The sequence below is a fragment of the Xenopus laevis genome, chromosome 1L (assembly GCF_017654675.1).
Source record: "Xenopus laevis strain J_2021 chromosome 1L, Xenopus_laevis_v10.1, whole genome shotgun sequence".
Classification (NCBI taxonomy): domain Eukaryota; kingdom Metazoa; phylum Chordata; class Amphibia; order Anura; family Pipidae; genus Xenopus; species Xenopus laevis.
The window spans coordinates 60,155,721-60,172,623 of NC_054371.1; the positions used below are offsets into that span (position 1 = coordinate 60,155,721).

The following is a 16,903-nucleotide window of genomic DNA, read 5'->3' on the forward strand; positions in this document are numbered from 1 at the left end:
ATACTGGGTTTCCTTATAATAGATCCCATACCTGTACTATAATTAAGCTTATTTTTTTGTTAAACGAATTGCTTACAATAACTTTTAAACAACCCACTCACTGGAATCAAACCCTGCCCCCCCGCTCATTGTGTGAGCAGATCTATGCAATATTTCTTTTTCCTGGGATTATATATGTATTCTGAGATTATAATATATAAAAACCTTGGATTATAATATATAAAATATATTCTTTACTGAACTGTAATAGAGCCGCTTGAGAGTTTAAGGAAACATGGCATGGTTTGTTTTGTTTAAATATTAAACAATATGACAATATTATTACAATGATTAAAAAGAAAACTATACTTGTTGAAATAAGTATGTTATATTACCTCCATAAATTTCTAGCATGAATGAGTTTATTTGTAATTAAGTAGACCGTTGTGTCCATTTCAGATATATGTTGTTAAATGAGCATAAGCACACTCTTGAGTTAAAGGGGACCTGTCACCCAGACATAAAAATCTGAATAATTCCTTTTCAAATTAAACATGAGACATAAATTCTTTTTTTTTTTTTTTTAATAAAGCCACCCATACCTGTTATTTAAAAATATGAGTTGTCAATCATATATTGCATGCCCCTCTTCTACACCTCTGGCATAGGAAATTGGGAATGCCCAAAAATGCCTATCAAGACTTCCGCATAGTGAGTTTGGGCGGGTTTGGGTGAGTACTTCCTGCGTCCGTCCCTGGACCTCAGTATTCGCTGGAGGGTTAGGCTCAGGTGCGGGTCGACCCACACATCCCTAATAACATATACAACCGCTATTTTTTTTCCCCCTCAGACTTACTTTCTGAGAAAAAAAATAGAGACCTTATAAAATTATTTTGTTTAACCCTTTCACTGCTTGCATCTCTAGAATCAACATCAGTAGTGCCTATGCCGTAGTTACTACATGTCCAGGTTTCTCTTTCTTCAGTGCTATGCCATGTGTTTTCTGTCACAGCACAGCATTTGCACTAAAAGGGCTTGTGATGTACAGTGTACTCCTTTTATATTCCATATGTCATGGGGTCCCCAACCATTTTTACCTGTGAGCCACATTCAAATGTAAAAAGAGTTGGGGAGCAACACAAGCATAAAAAATATTGGCTATTTGGTAGCCTCTATGTGGACTGGCAACATACAAGAGGCTTTGCTTGGCACTATACTTGGTTTTATGCAATTAAACTAGCTTTCAAGCCTTGAATTCAAAAATAAGCTTTGAGGACACGGTGAGCAACATCCAAGGGGTTGGAGAACAACGTTGCTCACAAGCTACTGTTGGGGATCACTGTATGTGTATGCAAGTAATGTGTTGTTGGTCAAGTGGTGCTCCAACTCATAAATATACCTTTCTAATGCATTTTTACATTTTTAAGGGAGTGGAAGCTCAAATTCGGAGTTTTGGACAAACCCCTTCCCAGCTTTTAATCGAGCCACATCCTCCCAGGAGTTCAGCTATGCAGGTGGTACGTATACTTGTAAAATATTTGAATAACATTTCTTTTAAAAAGTGTCTTGAGTATAACAACAGGAGGAGCTCTTCCTGAACACAATCACTTGTTAACCTATAGTTCCATACTTGAACACAATGTCCAACATAATAAAGGGGATGGCTTTAAATGGCAGGTTTAAAGGGAAGCATTAGATCTATGAAAAATAAACCCGATGTACTTTAAAAATAATGTAAGGATACAGAACACAGGACATGATGTGTAGATAAATGCATTAGGGCAATAACTCACCTTTTACAACTGTTTCTACTCCAAAAAAAAAAAATTATCCTTCAAAATACATGTTATATGATAACATTGGAATCCGCTTTTTGTAGCATGTATCCTTATTGTTGTCTAGCAGTGGTAGTATATGGTCGCTTATGCCTTAGCGCTGACATTCTCAATGGAAAAGGTACCACGTTTGCTCACGTGAAGTAACCCGTGGTCACAAATAAAATGTTCGCTTTTAAACAGGCAACCAGTAAATGCTACCTGCTGATTGGTAACTTTGGATTATAGCAACTGGGCAAACTTAGTGACCTTTATTACATAAATAATGTAGCAAATAAACACATGTAGCACTTGATACTCTCATTTTGCCCGTCAATCGAAAAGGTGATCAAAAGTAGAACTTTTCTTTAATAAGAAGTATCATTTGATGCTTCACACCATTTAGCTCTGATCAAGATTCCTTAGCAGCTGTAATTTCTTGCTGCTTCTATTTTGTTTACAAAATAAGCCATTGTAATACACAAGCTCTTTGTGAGTTAAAATGAGGACATACCATTGTCACCAAAATTTAGTTTGCGAAAAGAAATGTATGCAGGACTGTATCTTTAACATACAAAAATTGTGGTAAGAAAACAGCTACACAGACATTTGCTTTGCGTTCGGCTATTGTTAGGCATTTTGTAGTAGCTCATAATGTCTTTTTTTCCTTTTCCTTTGGGCTATTATGTGCACATTTTTATTTTCACAGCAGAAATTAAAGCCATCTCGTGCTGTGTTAAGTGCACAGGCTATAATATACACCAGGTGTAGTAATTAGCAGCCACACGAAGGCTGCCTATTTGTCTGGTTCTGCTGCTGTTGCTGTATCCCCTTGTGTTTTCACACTATCAGATAGCTGGATTTAATTGAGGCCACATCAGATGAGGCATTACTGACACCTTTAATTGAATGAGCATCCAGGGAGGATTAACTCATAATATTGATTGGCTTTTAGCCACTTGCTCAGAAGGGTGTCTGGATTGCTTATTAGTTGCTTTTATTTACACCTTTGTGCAAAGAGTACACGCTGAAATTCATAGCGCAATATGTTTTTGTAAGTACTCTTAATAACTTTTTAAACAGGTCTGCTAATAAAAATGCAAATTGCAGTTTAATAGCATTTTGGCAAAAAGAAATTGCAAGTTTCAATGTAATGTATAAAACATTATACTTATAGTGCTAACAATTAAATACACTGCACTAAACTGCTCATTTCTGGGTCTTACTAAAGAAACTGACCAAACCCAACTGTCCAGTGACCTCTCCGTGCTCTGATGTAACAGGGTATCTCTTAAAAATGAGGTCGATATGAAACTGAATGCCCCCAGCTACTGTAAACTAAAGCTACAGTGCTAGGATCAGACCGTCAGTGCATGCATTTAAGGCATCTGCTTTTTCTTTTTTTCTAGCTGCTTTACTTCACTTTCATTATTTATATTACTACTATTGAATATTCAGGGATGTTTTCCCACATCTTAACAAGGACAGAAGGGCTCATGCCATTACTGTGGGGTGAGTGCATTCCACTACATGGCACTACATTCGTTTCTGTGGGCATACACTCACTGAAGGCAGAAATGTGATGGAGATCTGTTTTCTTTTTTTCAGAATTCATCATTGTTCTGTAGCCTGTGATGATGAATAAGACTAAATAAACCATACAATGCTTTGTAGTGGAACATATTCATCCACAGGGCATCCCTATTAATCTGTTTGTGCCTTAAAATAACCAGTCATGTAACCAAGGGCCTCTATACTTTAATTTCTTTATTTTGTTTTTGTAATTACCAAATATATGAGTAGGTAGATGTATTTAATTTTAATTAAATTGTGTAAATATAAATGTTACTGGCTCAGTTTGCAGTTTAGCCTTACCTAAGCTGCTGTAGTTTACATGCTAGCTGCTTGGAAGTGTCTAGATCATCTCCCCTGTTTACTCTTTGTTTTATACAATTATACATTTTGCATCCCTGCCATATAGACCTGGCATTATAACAATATATGGTACCCATCGTTACTCATTTCAAAAATTTTATTTATATTGCTCTCTTGTGCAAACTGAGCATAATTAAATGCCAGCCAATCAAATCCTTTTCTAGAAAACATGGTATTTGGCAATTGTATTGGGTGATGTTGTAGTAGGCTGCCAGTGCTTTTCTGCTTTGTAATTGCAGCTGTGGGCTTCTCTCTTTTAATTGCTTCTTCTTTCTCTTGCCCTGTTTTGCCCCTTTTTTGCTGTTTTTCCTGCTTTCCTCTTGTTTTTTGCTTCCCTTTTGCCCTTGTATTCTTTTGTGGTGCCCACTGAACAGTATCTCCTCCTGCAGACTCCACTGATGTTTACAGACCAAGCTCAGCACGACGTGATCATGGTACTGAAGTTTCCATCCAACTCTCCAGTCACTCATGTTGCAGCCAACACCCAGCCTGGGCTGGCTAGTCCCGCAGCAATTACTGTCACTGCAAACAGACTGTTTGCTGTAAATAAATGGCACGGTCTCCCTGGTAAGTTAACAGAGATTGTAAATATATTATGCCTTTCTATGTGTATTTATTTTCTTCAGGCTTAGAAGGTAGGTATCACTTCATAGAGAGAGGGGCAAGATATGCTAAGGGGCCTATTAAAGTTTACTTAGTACAGAAGAAACATTTTTTATAATATAAATAATATGACATTGATGTCTCTGTCCTAAAGTTTTTACAGTCTATGAAAGTAACACTAATTGCAAAAATTATTAAAAAAAAACAAAAAACAGTGACATACTTTGGTGTGATCTTCAAATTCTTCGGAAAGGTTTCCTTTATAAACTGGTTTCTTCAAAAGACAGTTTAGCTGGGAAATGGACATTTCTCTAAAATTAATGAGAACTGGCGTTTAAGAATTAAAGTGGATAGAGAGGAAAAAAGGATTATGAAGGAGAAAATGAATATTTGTCTTAGCCATCTTATAGATAGTCAAGCAGTTAGAAGGGAAGAAAGATTTTATACAGATGGTACAACCCAGTTGTAAGAGTGTATAGGATATAGGAAATCAAGGGAGTTACATGATATTACAGTACTCTGTTCTGGAAAGGATGTTGTCTTGAGCAATGTTTGTCGTTTATGGGTGTGAGAAATGACACAAATTGGTCCTGTTTATAAAAGTAGACTGTGACTGATAAGTGACTGATTCTGAGTGCTTGAGGCACTGTGTGTGTATGTTGACACTTACAGTATCTGAAAAAAATCTGTGAAATACAAAGAAAAGCTAAGCGAAAAATACTTGTTACTATTTTTTCCCTCCCAAACATGGGAATGCCTCAAAAGTCACACTACATACTGAATAAGGAGCAGTACCACTCACATACTTAGGGGTCAAACAAGTTCTCATCCACTCAACTGTCACTCTTACTTAAACAGATATACAGTATTCAGAAAACTTAGCAAAACAACTCCTACCCCTCACTATCAATTCAATTGCGAGACCATTGTAAAGGGGCAGCAAGAATTCATGTATTACATGACCCCCTATCCTCTTGGGTCTGCTCCCCTTATGATTACACCACTGCTTACAATATCAAACTAGTTGTCTTCAAATGTATAGATGCTATTAAAATGGCATATCCTATTACATAATTTTCTGCATTTTTCTACATATTTAAATGGCGTATTTAAGTTTGTGCCATGTGCATGATGTATTTATGTATGCATGACTATTTGTATGGAACTACACTGAACAAATTACTGGCAATGTTTTCGGTAATAGTACAAACCTCGGGACAAACAATGCATTAAATAAAAATAGATATGCTCAATAAGATTAAGAGGCACAAGAGTAAGGAAGTCTTCCTGCCTCGTAGAGCTTACATTCTAGCATATGTGACGGCTATAACTGCTGTTAATGTACAATAGATGCCTTTTTGGCTCCTTTTATCCTACCTCATCTTAACCTTTCGATTAATGTACATAATCATCATATTTGACCTCCAAATAGGGTTGCCACCTGTTTGGTATTTTATCTCACCCATAATAATTATGCTTGCTACCAATGATAAAAAGATAGACTGGATGGTATTTTTTTTTTCTACGGGAAAAAAAAATATATACATATAAGGGATGCACCGCATTTCACATTCGGCTAAGATTTGGCCGAATCCAGGTGCCGGGCCAAACCGAATCTATATAAATATTTTAAAATTGCAGCTACAAAATCTTTCCAACAGCAGAAAGAACAAATAACTACCTTCCTGGCTTTTTATGTAGAACAATTATCTAGGGGAGGAATTAGCAACAATGCAATACCCCAATCACCACAAGCAGCAGATGGTTGTCCGCTGAAAACCTGACTGCTCGTTGTGGATTCATTTTACACAGTGCCATGCAAATCTACTGCTAGTCAGGCATCTGCTGCATCTCTTGGAAGAAGAGAACATGTTTTCTGCTTGTGGCACAATCTAATGAAATATAGTAAAGTTATTTCCAATAATAAAACATTATCAGTCAAATGTGGATATTTCCTGCATTTCAGTAGCGAGCAGCTGCCACCATGCAACCCTATCTCATTTATCAATTCACAGCTTATAACCCTTTTGTCTGTTTTAAGTTGGATATACTGTGTTTTTTTATGTGTGTATGTAAATATAGACACACAGTTCAGATTGTAATAAATTCTGTGTATGCTGCCTGTTTTAATGCTTTGATTTCTAAGGTATATTTTTTCTTTCCTTTAGCTCATCAAGGTACTGTGCAGGACCAGCCATACCAGCTGCCCGTGGAAATCGATCCTCTTATAGGTCTGTCACTTCCTCCTTTCTCTGCGATTCATTAAGCTCTGTATGGTAGCCCTGAAGTGTAGATTACTGTTGTTTTTCACTTGCCAGTTGCCTGGAATGGAATTCTCCTGATAAACCATTTGCATGCAAATTGGAATGCAATGAGCTGTGGCTTTGCTGGTATTTCATCAACTCCCCCTCGTTGGCTTGCCTAATTTGAACAGGGCTAGGATGTGTGTCACCGAAAATTAATATGGATGCCGTAATAATGTGTGATTGAGAATGGCGCATGAAGTACTGTCAGGATAATATTGGATCTTTTCATCACTCAGACTTGTTGATGAGCAGGAGCGAGGCCCTGTTATGATGAATTGGCATTCAGTAATGTGCTGGAGCAGCAATTTTTTTTCCCTCCTAGGGAAATTTTCATAATAAGAGTATGGATCTTGGCAATGTAGTGTTGTACGATATAAAACCTTGGTACTTGTTTTCTATCATTAAAAAGATCTATCTTTTTTTTTCATGGAGCCGATGATCCAGCATCTGAGATTTAATGTGCAGTTAGGAATAGATAGCGATGCAAATGTATGCAGCCTAATATTCTTTGTGCAGAAAATTCTACTGCGTGTTGTATAGTAAAAAAATAAAAACTAAAGTTGAAAGCGCAACCTGATATAACAAATTTAGTTTGAGAATATAGGTTGTGTTTGGATGAATATTGTCTCATCTTTTCAGCCTTTGTCTCTTCTTCCCTTGTGGAATAAAACGACAAGATGATGAGACATGAGCTATGGTTTTATTCTCCACAGAAGTGCGAGACTATTTCCTTGTGACTTATAATATAGTCTTTACTCTGACCGATGTGCTGTGGAACACAATGAGTAAGATTGTTGTTATTACAATGCCAGGGTCCCAGGTTGTGTGTGCCTGTGATAATGACAGTAATGTACAGAGCTTAGGAGAAATAGAAAAGGAGATGTGAGAATGACGGAGGACTGCTTATTTTAGTAGAGCTGCGTTATTCAAAATTCTAACTCTCGATACAGGAAAACCTTATTGTCATTATCTTTTCTAATTCAGAAAAACTGTATCTTATTGCTTAAATTCCATACCTCATACCTACGTGATTAAAGGTCTAAAAATACATTTCCCCTATGGATCATTGACAAGTAAATCGTTTTGTAGCATATAACAAAAATTTTGAAAACCCCAATTTTTTGTTTTTTTAATATCACAATTCGTGACTCGCACTGTCTAGATCTCCTGCTAACTGGCAGACCCATCAGTCTTGATTTCACTGATATTGGGGAGAAAAAGAATCAATCTTTAAGGGTGTTTTGTCAGAGGCGTCATCCGATTGTTGCAATCATTCATTTTAAATAGCTGTCTATAGTATTTTGAACAGGCTTTAGCTATTTACCTGACATCACTCTATTTGATTGCCACTTGGTAACTATGAACCAGTGAAATATATCTAGAAATAAGAAGCGCCTCATAAATCCTACTTGTGTTAAACAACAAATTTTGCTTTGCGTGAATTTAAAATAGTTTTTGTAAACCTGGAAACTGTTTATTTTCCACTTCAGACAGCGGAGGACCGTTTGCGAGGTCAATGTAATAAAACTTACTTACTGAAAAAGTCGTTATGTTTGCTCCAAAAGATTACGACACCTTCAAGCACTTTATAAGAGTGAGCAATTAAAATTCGCAAAGCGCAATTAAAATTTGCAATGTTATAACAGTTTAAGGAACAATATAAAATTGCGAGATGTGGATTTTTATTATTAATGATGCGAATTGTTTTGCTCTTTGCGACTTTTATTACATTCCCCCACTTGCGCTGGCTTCATTTTATTTTAGACTGCTACTGGTTTTTTATAGTTGTTACCGCATCCCCAACAACGACTTGTTTGATGGCCTCGTTTTAGCAGATTTTTAGGTTATCTAATCAGTTTTTTGTGGAATTTGCCCATACATGTAGATGACTGAAACAACTGATTTAACTATGAGGCCAATGACTAAAAGTTTATCTCTATCTTGGATTGGCAGATAAATATAATTAGCTAGCCTGGTTTACAATGTATCTATTAACTCTAGTATCCTATCGGAGTTAGAGTTAAATGGGCAAAGGCCCCACATACAGTCTCTTCGTTCAGTTGAGCATTGTGGGTCTGTATTTAGATAGTTTAAAGCTCCTTTTAAATTCAGTTCCCCAAAGCTGACTACCTGTTTATTTTTTTGGGTCTTACCCAAGTATTAAATTTGTGGGGTGGCTTTTACCCACCCAATGAGCAGGCAAAGGTGGGTTTAGATGCATTCTCTCTCTCTCTCCCTCTCCCTCTCCCCCTCTCCCTCTCCCTCTCCCTCTCCCTCCCTCCCTCCCTCTCTCTCTCCCTCTCTCCCTCTCTCTCTCTCTCTCTCTCTCTCTCTCTCTCTCTCATATAACATAGTTCATTCATGAATCAAAAATGAATCTTTCTACAGCACCGTGATGCCACAGACAAGGCCAGAGTTATAGTAGAGTGCTAAACACTATTTGTATCTTACTCCCCAGGCAAAGCCCTCATCTTAATCTACGTTAGAATAAATATCATTGTTTGACATTTCAGGTGCACAGGCATCATCCAACTAACCTTAACAATCTAGAGCAAATCTTCCTAGAAAAATGGGTTCAAATCAGTCCACAACAGTGTGCAAAGCTTGCAGACACAACTCCCAAAATAACTGATGCTGCTGCAGGTGGTTATACAAAATATTAAGGAGTAGGGATTACATATTTATGCAAATGGAATATTCCAGTTTTGTATTTTTCTATTTTTGTAACATAACAGTGGCACATTAGAAAATAAATAGTTTAATTTCATATTCCTCAGATCTTCCCCCCCCCATTGTTCCCTGACCTCACTATTCTGTTCTCCTTTTCTAACTAAATATACTTTCTTTTGCAGCCCGTATATGCTCATGTTATTAACTGTAAAATGAAATGATTATCCTCCAGTCAGTACAAAAAGTATTCATAGATTCCTGTATGAGATTATTTAGGATTATGTTTGCTGGCTGCCTTTTCCTGATGGTAGTTTGAAAAAAAAACCAAAAACCCAAGGCTATAAACTCTGTTAGGTTTTGTAGCCCATCAACCTTTATATAGATGTGTTTTTTATTATAGCCAACTTTTATTGGTCATCTGGCTCAGTGAGAGTGTAGAAGTGGCTCAGTGTGGAGACTCCACAGGGACATTCTGGGCCGGATCATTTTTATAAGGCTGTTTTCTGTTTAGACTCAAACATTAGATAATGGTGCTTGACCACCAATTATAATTCAGATTAGATTAACTAATTACTATGAGACTATTCAAATACACAGTGGATAATATCAACCCTGGTAGAAGTGATGTATTACATGCACTTTAATCTACTGTCCTGTTCCTCTCACCCAGCATAATTGACCGACATAGACCTTTTTAATGGGTTAAGTGTAAGGGAAGCAACTTAAGGTGGCCATAGACGCACAGATAATATCTTACGAAATGAATTTTCGTCCTATATTCGTTGCGTGTATGGTGGAAAAAGAGCCGACTGATATCGGCAGAAGACTTGGATATCGGTCGGCTTGTCGATCGGGCTGGACAGAAAATTTTGATCGGGTGCCTTTGAAGGGACCCAAACATCGGCCATTGTTAGTGCCGAATCGTCGGATACAGGTAGTATTCTATTGTTTATTCCCGTATATCTACCTGTATATCTGACGATTCAGCTCTACACGTGTGTATTGAAACGAACGATCTTTCTTGGAAAGATCTTTTCCAAGAAAGATCGTAATTGTTACGTCTATGGCCACCTTTACACTTACCAGGTGATTCCAGTGGTCTGGGTACCACCTCTGTATGCTTGACAAAGGGGTGTTACCCCAAAACTTTGCTTTTTTCACTAATAAATCACAAGGGCTTGGCCCTGCTTGCATCTGCCATGTGTGCCAGTGAATTTTTCTATCTGTTGGATTGGGAGGGTGCTGATCCCTCCATCATTGTGCACCGGCTTCTATTATTTTGAAGTCCAGGGTGCTGGGTACCGCCTCCCCAGACTTGCTTGGTTGTAGATATAAATTGCATGCTTTTTGTACCCATAAAGAGTAGCAGTTTGGAACTGTCCTGGCTCATTTACATTAGAAGAATATTTTACAGGTGGCTTGCATATTTGGTCTCCAAAATGTCTGTTTTTTTTTTAGTCATACTCAATAGGCATTGTGGTTGTGCACAATGGGTATTAATTGGGCTCTTAAAAAACAAGGACATTCTTCTTAATGGATAATTATTGGGTTTTGTGCTGAATTACATCCTGTGCAGATGTCTTAAAGGGGTGGTTACATTTTAAGGTAACACTTAGGGGCAGATTTATCAAGGGTCGAATTTCGAAGTGAAAAAAACTTTTTTTAAATATTTGCCTTCTTCTGACTCTTTCCTGCTTTTAAATGGGGTCACTGTCCTCTAAAACAAAAGCTCTTTAAAACTACAAATATATTGTTATAGCTACTTTTTGTTACTCATCTTTCTGTTAATACCTTCTCCTTATTATATTCCTGTCTCTCATTCAAGTCGATGTATGGTTGCTAGGCTAATTTGGACCCTAGCAAGAAAACTTTTGAAATTGCAAACTTGGAGAGCTGCTGAATAAACAGCTAAACTCAAAAACAACAAATAATAAAAAATGAAAACCAACTGCAAATTGTCTCAGAATATTACTCTCTACATCTTACTAAAACTTAATTCAAAGGGGAACAACCCCTTTAACTGCAAGCTCAAAGGGAAGCTGCAGTATCAGGGCCAATGTTACATGGCATTGCAAAATCATGCTTTTGCTACATCACCTCAGTTTTTATCTATTGTGAAAATGCATAATTTCTGCGTTGAATAAAGTATGTCTGCAAAGGACATGAACTCATACATTCTGTGGCCATGTTTAGGAATGCAGAGATTACAGTTCTCTCGAAGTCCATAGTTTCTTTATTTCTGCTAAGTAGGAAATACCATGGAATGAGATTTGACAGTAGGGATGCAGTTTGAGGAAAGATACAGATGTTGAAGATGGGAAAAGAGAACAGGGACAAGCCAGTGTCACGAGGAGGCTCCTTTGTATGAAAAGTCAGTAAGAATGTAAATCAGTGGAAGAGGATCTGGAAAATAACAAGCATGATGGCACCCGCAGAGAAAAGAAGGAGTCGGGTACTAAAGAATTTGATTCTGAAGTAAATGGAATGAAGGAGTATTGAAGTTGTAGCCACTTTTCATTTTTTCTAGAGCATAAACATACTTTTTATATTTAATTTATGTCTGCTGTACAGTCTTGCTTTCATCTTTTATAAAGCTTATTAACCTCAGGAATGAGGGTTGTACATATGTTTGCCCACTGCTACTTGATAAACTCAGAAGTGATGAAACGCAGGAGGTCCTTGTGATTTCTTCTTAAGCAACACAGATTTCTCTGGATTTAATGTTGACTGGAGCTTAGCAAGCATTTCTTATTAGGTCAAGGTACTGTTGGCGGATGCTGGAAATAGTATTTTAGCAGTCATAGGATGTAGAGTTTTGCTGAGAGACATTCAGTTTTTGGTATACTTAAAACAAGGATTGCATTCGAAAAAATAGATTTGCACATATTAAACCTTAGCACCACTTACGTTGCCATGAATAAGTGCCATAAGGAAAGTGTCCCTCTAATAGCATACGGATTCTTTATCTAATTAGCAATGCCATTTTATTTTCTGTCCCTTTAATAATATTTAATAATAATGTTTGTACAACATGCTGGTGAAATCCAGCCAAGTCAAAGTAGCTATTCTTCATAGTGTATTTTACTAGCAAGAGCTTGGTTTGGAATGCTAGAAGAATCCAATGTAGGGGAAGGATTAAAGACTTGTTTTACAGTTTCTGACTTGAACTGGAATGTTTTCTCATTTTCTGCAATATCTTTCTTCCACTATGATTTGTAGTCCAGTAAAGAAAAGCCTGGGCTAATGTCTGTGAAATTCCGTCCAGCACTGCTTCCTCAAGAAGAAAATATGTGTTATGTTTTGTACTTGTTTTGTTAGCAAAAATAAACATGTAATTTCTTTATGTATGATGTGATATAGTTCTCTAGGCTAACACACAGTCATTTCTGTTAACCTATTTCAATTCTTTCACTACAGCCAGCAATACTGGGATGCACAGGAGGCAAATCTCTGATCTTTTAGACCAAAGCATCCAAGTCCACTCACAGTGTTTTGTCATCACAGCTGACAATCGCTTTATTCTTGTCTGTGGCTTCTGGGACAAAAGCTTTCGTGTTTATTCAACAGACACAGGTAACATCAATTTACATGGATTTTTGCAATTAACAGCTGTATTTAGTGCATAATAATAAATATATATTTGCTTTCGTTAATAGATCCATTGTTTCTGCAAATAAAACTATGAAATTATGATGGTTCTTTTCCCATCTATTTTGCCCTTTAACTTATTGAATGAATTGACAGTTAAGTTTGGTCAGTTATTTTTATAAATGTGTGAAAGCAACCTTTGGCCTCTACATTGTCTGTTTATTGGATTTGGATTGATAATCAATATTTTTGCCATTGTTTGAGCCATAGGTCCAGCAAGCCATCTGCATAAAGGCCCTAGAGAAATGATTCCTGCCATTAGTAAATGCTGTGAAAATAATGATGCTTTCCATCCCGGGATTTGCCCCCTTTGCCCTGTAGTCTCTGACAATATAACGGTTCCCATTACATGTGGAACTAATGGTACCTCTCTTATTTATTTATTTTAATTTTTGAGAGGTTTTACAGTATTTGTTCTGACATGTGGGACACAGGATTAACACGTCTCTGAGAGCTGTTAGAAATGAAATTCTAGCGTGTGTTTCTGATTCTTTAATAGCCTCTAGTATTTTCACATTTTCCCTATTTTTTCTTTTAGCATTTTCTTTCTGGAGCCCCACAAATGTTGTTTTTTTCTGATAGGCAACTAACCATCCTTGGAGATCACTTAGAGGGAAAATTCTATTTCTATTCCTCTTTCTGAGCTCAGGAACCATGACAAACACATGTGATCCTGACCTAATGTATTGCAGCTAGCTACAATAAGTGTTCTACTCAATTATATTTTATCACTTCAGAAAAAAAAAATTGGGGCCTTTTGCGTTTTACCGTTCCCTGATTTGTTTTTTCTACTTGTAACAGGAAATTCTTGCGGTGTAAATCTTTTTTTTTTTTTTAAAGTAGAGTGAATACCGAAAAGGCATCCTAAACCCTCTCCTGGCAATGGGAATTATTTTTAGACAGCCTCATAGATCCAGCAGTGTTTGGGGTCTGTGCCTGCTTTCCCTGTTTGCCTTTCTTTTGTTATTTTATTTGAAACCATGCTGTCAGATAAAACACATTAAAAAGAAAACATATTGTGCTATTCCCAGTGCCCAAGCTAATGTTATATTGTGTACCTGCATTGCATTTAGGAGAACTAAAACTTAAAGCGGTAGGGTAGAAATGCTGCACATTATTTATTGAGGCTCTGCCCTTTAGCATTAAAGATCTTTGTCTCCATAGATGCCCCAGTAGCTCCCCATCTTCTTTTCTGCTGATTCACTGCACATGCTCTGTGCTGCTGTCACTTACTGAGCTTAGGGACCCACTCACAATATACTGTATATATAGAATATAAATGTTGTGATACAAGGGTAATAGTAATTAATTTGGATTCTTATTATTTGTCAGCTCAGAAACCAGTGCAATTAGCATCAAAATGTTATATTCAGCCTTGTAGCCTCAACTTCTATGACAGACAAACCACATTTTCTGTGATTTCTGCATTGACCCCTAAGCTTTGAGCACACATGTACAATACAAAATCAAAGATGGTGACCCTTGTTCACAACTTGAAAGGCCTTCATCATTACTGTTACAGAATGCTGAATTTTTAGGCTGGTTTCATATATTCAGAATAAACTAAGGACGCACTGAATCCACTATTTTGGGATTTGTCTGAATCCCTGAATCCTTCGTGATCAGGCCGAATACAGAACTGAATCGTAATTTCCATATGCAAATTAGGTACGGGAAAGGAAAAAGTGGAAAAAAATAATTTTTACTTGTATGGTGATGGAAAGTCGTGCGATTTTCCATTCCTGCCCCTAATTTACATATGCAAATTAGAATCCAAATTTGGTTCAGCCAGGCACAAGGATTCGGCCTAATCAGAATCCTGCTGAAAAAGGCAGAATCCTAACAGTCCTAGCCATATTCATTTTAAGGGTTTAGTTCTCCTTTAAGTCTTTCTCTGAAGTTTGCACAGAAATCTGTAATACACCATAAGTAGAATGGGGAAGTCAGTCGTATGATCAATTTTAAGCCTGATGCTAAAAATCTAAGGCCGTGAACAAGTGGACACATAGACAGATACACATCTCATTTTTTTGGTTAAATAGCAAGGTTAAATGAATTTACATGAATGTTATTGGGAATATAGGTATGACTAACATTGTTCTTACCTTCTGCTATCACAGGTAAACTGACTCAGGTGGTGTTTGGTCACTGGGATGTTGTGACCTGCTTAGCACGTTCTGAGTCATACATTGGTGGAGATTGCTATGTGCTGTCTGGATCAAGAGATGCCACCTTGCTGCTCTGGTACTGGAATGGCAAAAGCAACGGCATTGGAGACAATCCCAGCAGTAAGTTAATAAAGCATATTGCAAGAGTCTCTGCTCCCAGGGTGGAGAAGAGAATTCTCCAATTTTGTGTCATGGCGCTGCCAATTGGAGTCATATGATGGTACTTCCAATAGAGGGAGGGCTACAAGTAGGGATGCACCAAATTCACTATTTTGGATTCGGCCGTACCCCTGAATCCTTCGCAAAAGATTCGGCTGAATACCGAGCCAAATCTAAATCCTAATTTGCATATTGCTGCAAAAATAGATAAATATGAGGCTACATTATATATTGTATATTGATGAGATTATCTTCTTATTAACCATTTATGCAACTGGTGCATGTATGCAGGAAGACTGTTGTATAAACCTATTATTTAAAAAAAAAAACTTGATACATGAAGTGATAGAAAAAATGCACAATTTTATGTAAGCAGAAACAAACATATCACTTTAAATTTGAGAGGATAAGGGCATGTAAAAATTCTTTACATCACATGCTAAATAATAAGGGCAAGATAAGAATAAAACACCAACATAAATGCGTGTAGGGCTTACACATTAGACCTGACAGTCTGTTCATATATGAATTTCCTTGTTGTTTTTTCTGTGTAATGTGGCAGCTGCACAATGACACAACTTTCAGTAAATCTCTGCTCACTCACAAGGCTGGTTATCTTGCCAGCATCCACTCAATAACCAAACCCTCCCCTAAGACCACCTGAAACTTTTCTGTTTCCCAGAAGCCCATGCACCTTTTTAGCTGCAGTAACTGGATTTGTCCTTCCAACACCACAACCATTGAATGCTATGCTTTTGTTCTATGTATTTATATTTTGCCGTATTCATCTCCAGCTTACCTCCAATCTCCTACGGAAGACAGACACTTCTAAAATTACTAATTAAACTGAACGTTTGCTTCTACTGGGCATGGCAGACCAACTTTGACTTCAACTGCCATCCCCGACAGAGTTTACTGTTAATTGACCTGCATATGGGGCTCAGACCAATTTAATATATGATATTTACAGTATTTGCTAAGTTCCAAACACTAAAAATATGACTCAAGGTTAAGTTGTTTCATAGAAGTCAAATCCAGTACAGACATGGGATATGCTCGCCAACATGCTTGTGACCTCGGGTTTTCTGGACAGGGGTTTTTCCTGACATTTGTATCACTATACTGTACAGCTACTAAAGAACATTTAAAAACTAAATAAACCCAATTGGAATGTTTTACCACCACTATGGATTCATGCAGCTTAGTTACTATCAATGATAAAGTACTGTTTCATTATTACAGAGAAAAATTAAATAATGTACATTTTTTTTTTAATTATTTCAACTATGGGAGATGGCCTTCCTGTAATTCCGAATTTTCCAGGTATTGGGCCATTTTAACACAGCAATCAAATAATTTTAAAGGTACCTGGATAAAAATGACATATAGCATATTTGTATTTCACACTCCACCTCCTTTTGTGCTGCTGGCATGCCACCATTAGTTATATAGGTTGCTCATGAATTTAATTTGTAGGTTCATAGGTCAAGTTTAGTAAACTTTGCAGCTCACTGCAGCAAATTTGTATTGTTATATTACTTGTTAAATACTCTAGGATTGCTGATATCATGCAAAGCCCATCTTGATTATTTGTTTTTCTTAAGGCTTCTGGTCAGAAGAA

General features: G+C 37.0%; 1 protein-coding gene across 2 annotated transcripts in view; it reads left to right on the forward strand.

Moving 5' to 3' along the window:
- The window catches only part of LOC108699406 (lipopolysaccharide-responsive and beige-like anchor protein), a 392,949-nt gene that overhangs the window by 345,704 nt on the left and 30,342 nt on the right, over positions 1 to 16,903 (forward strand). The window contains exons 48-52 of one of the 2 annotated variants that reach the window (XM_041589518.1): positions 1,407 to 1,496; positions 4,103 to 4,295; positions 6,500 to 6,562; positions 12,725 to 12,880; positions 15,076 to 15,243. In XM_041589518.1, the coding sequence (XP_041445452.1) occupies positions 1,407 to 1,496; positions 4,103 to 4,295; positions 6,500 to 6,562; positions 12,725 to 12,880; positions 15,076 to 15,243 (670 nt within the window). The remainder of the gene's footprint in view (positions 1 to 1,406; positions 1,497 to 4,102; positions 4,296 to 6,499; positions 6,563 to 12,724; positions 12,881 to 15,075; positions 15,244 to 16,903) is intronic. The other variant, XM_018231478.2, reaches the window with a different exon arrangement.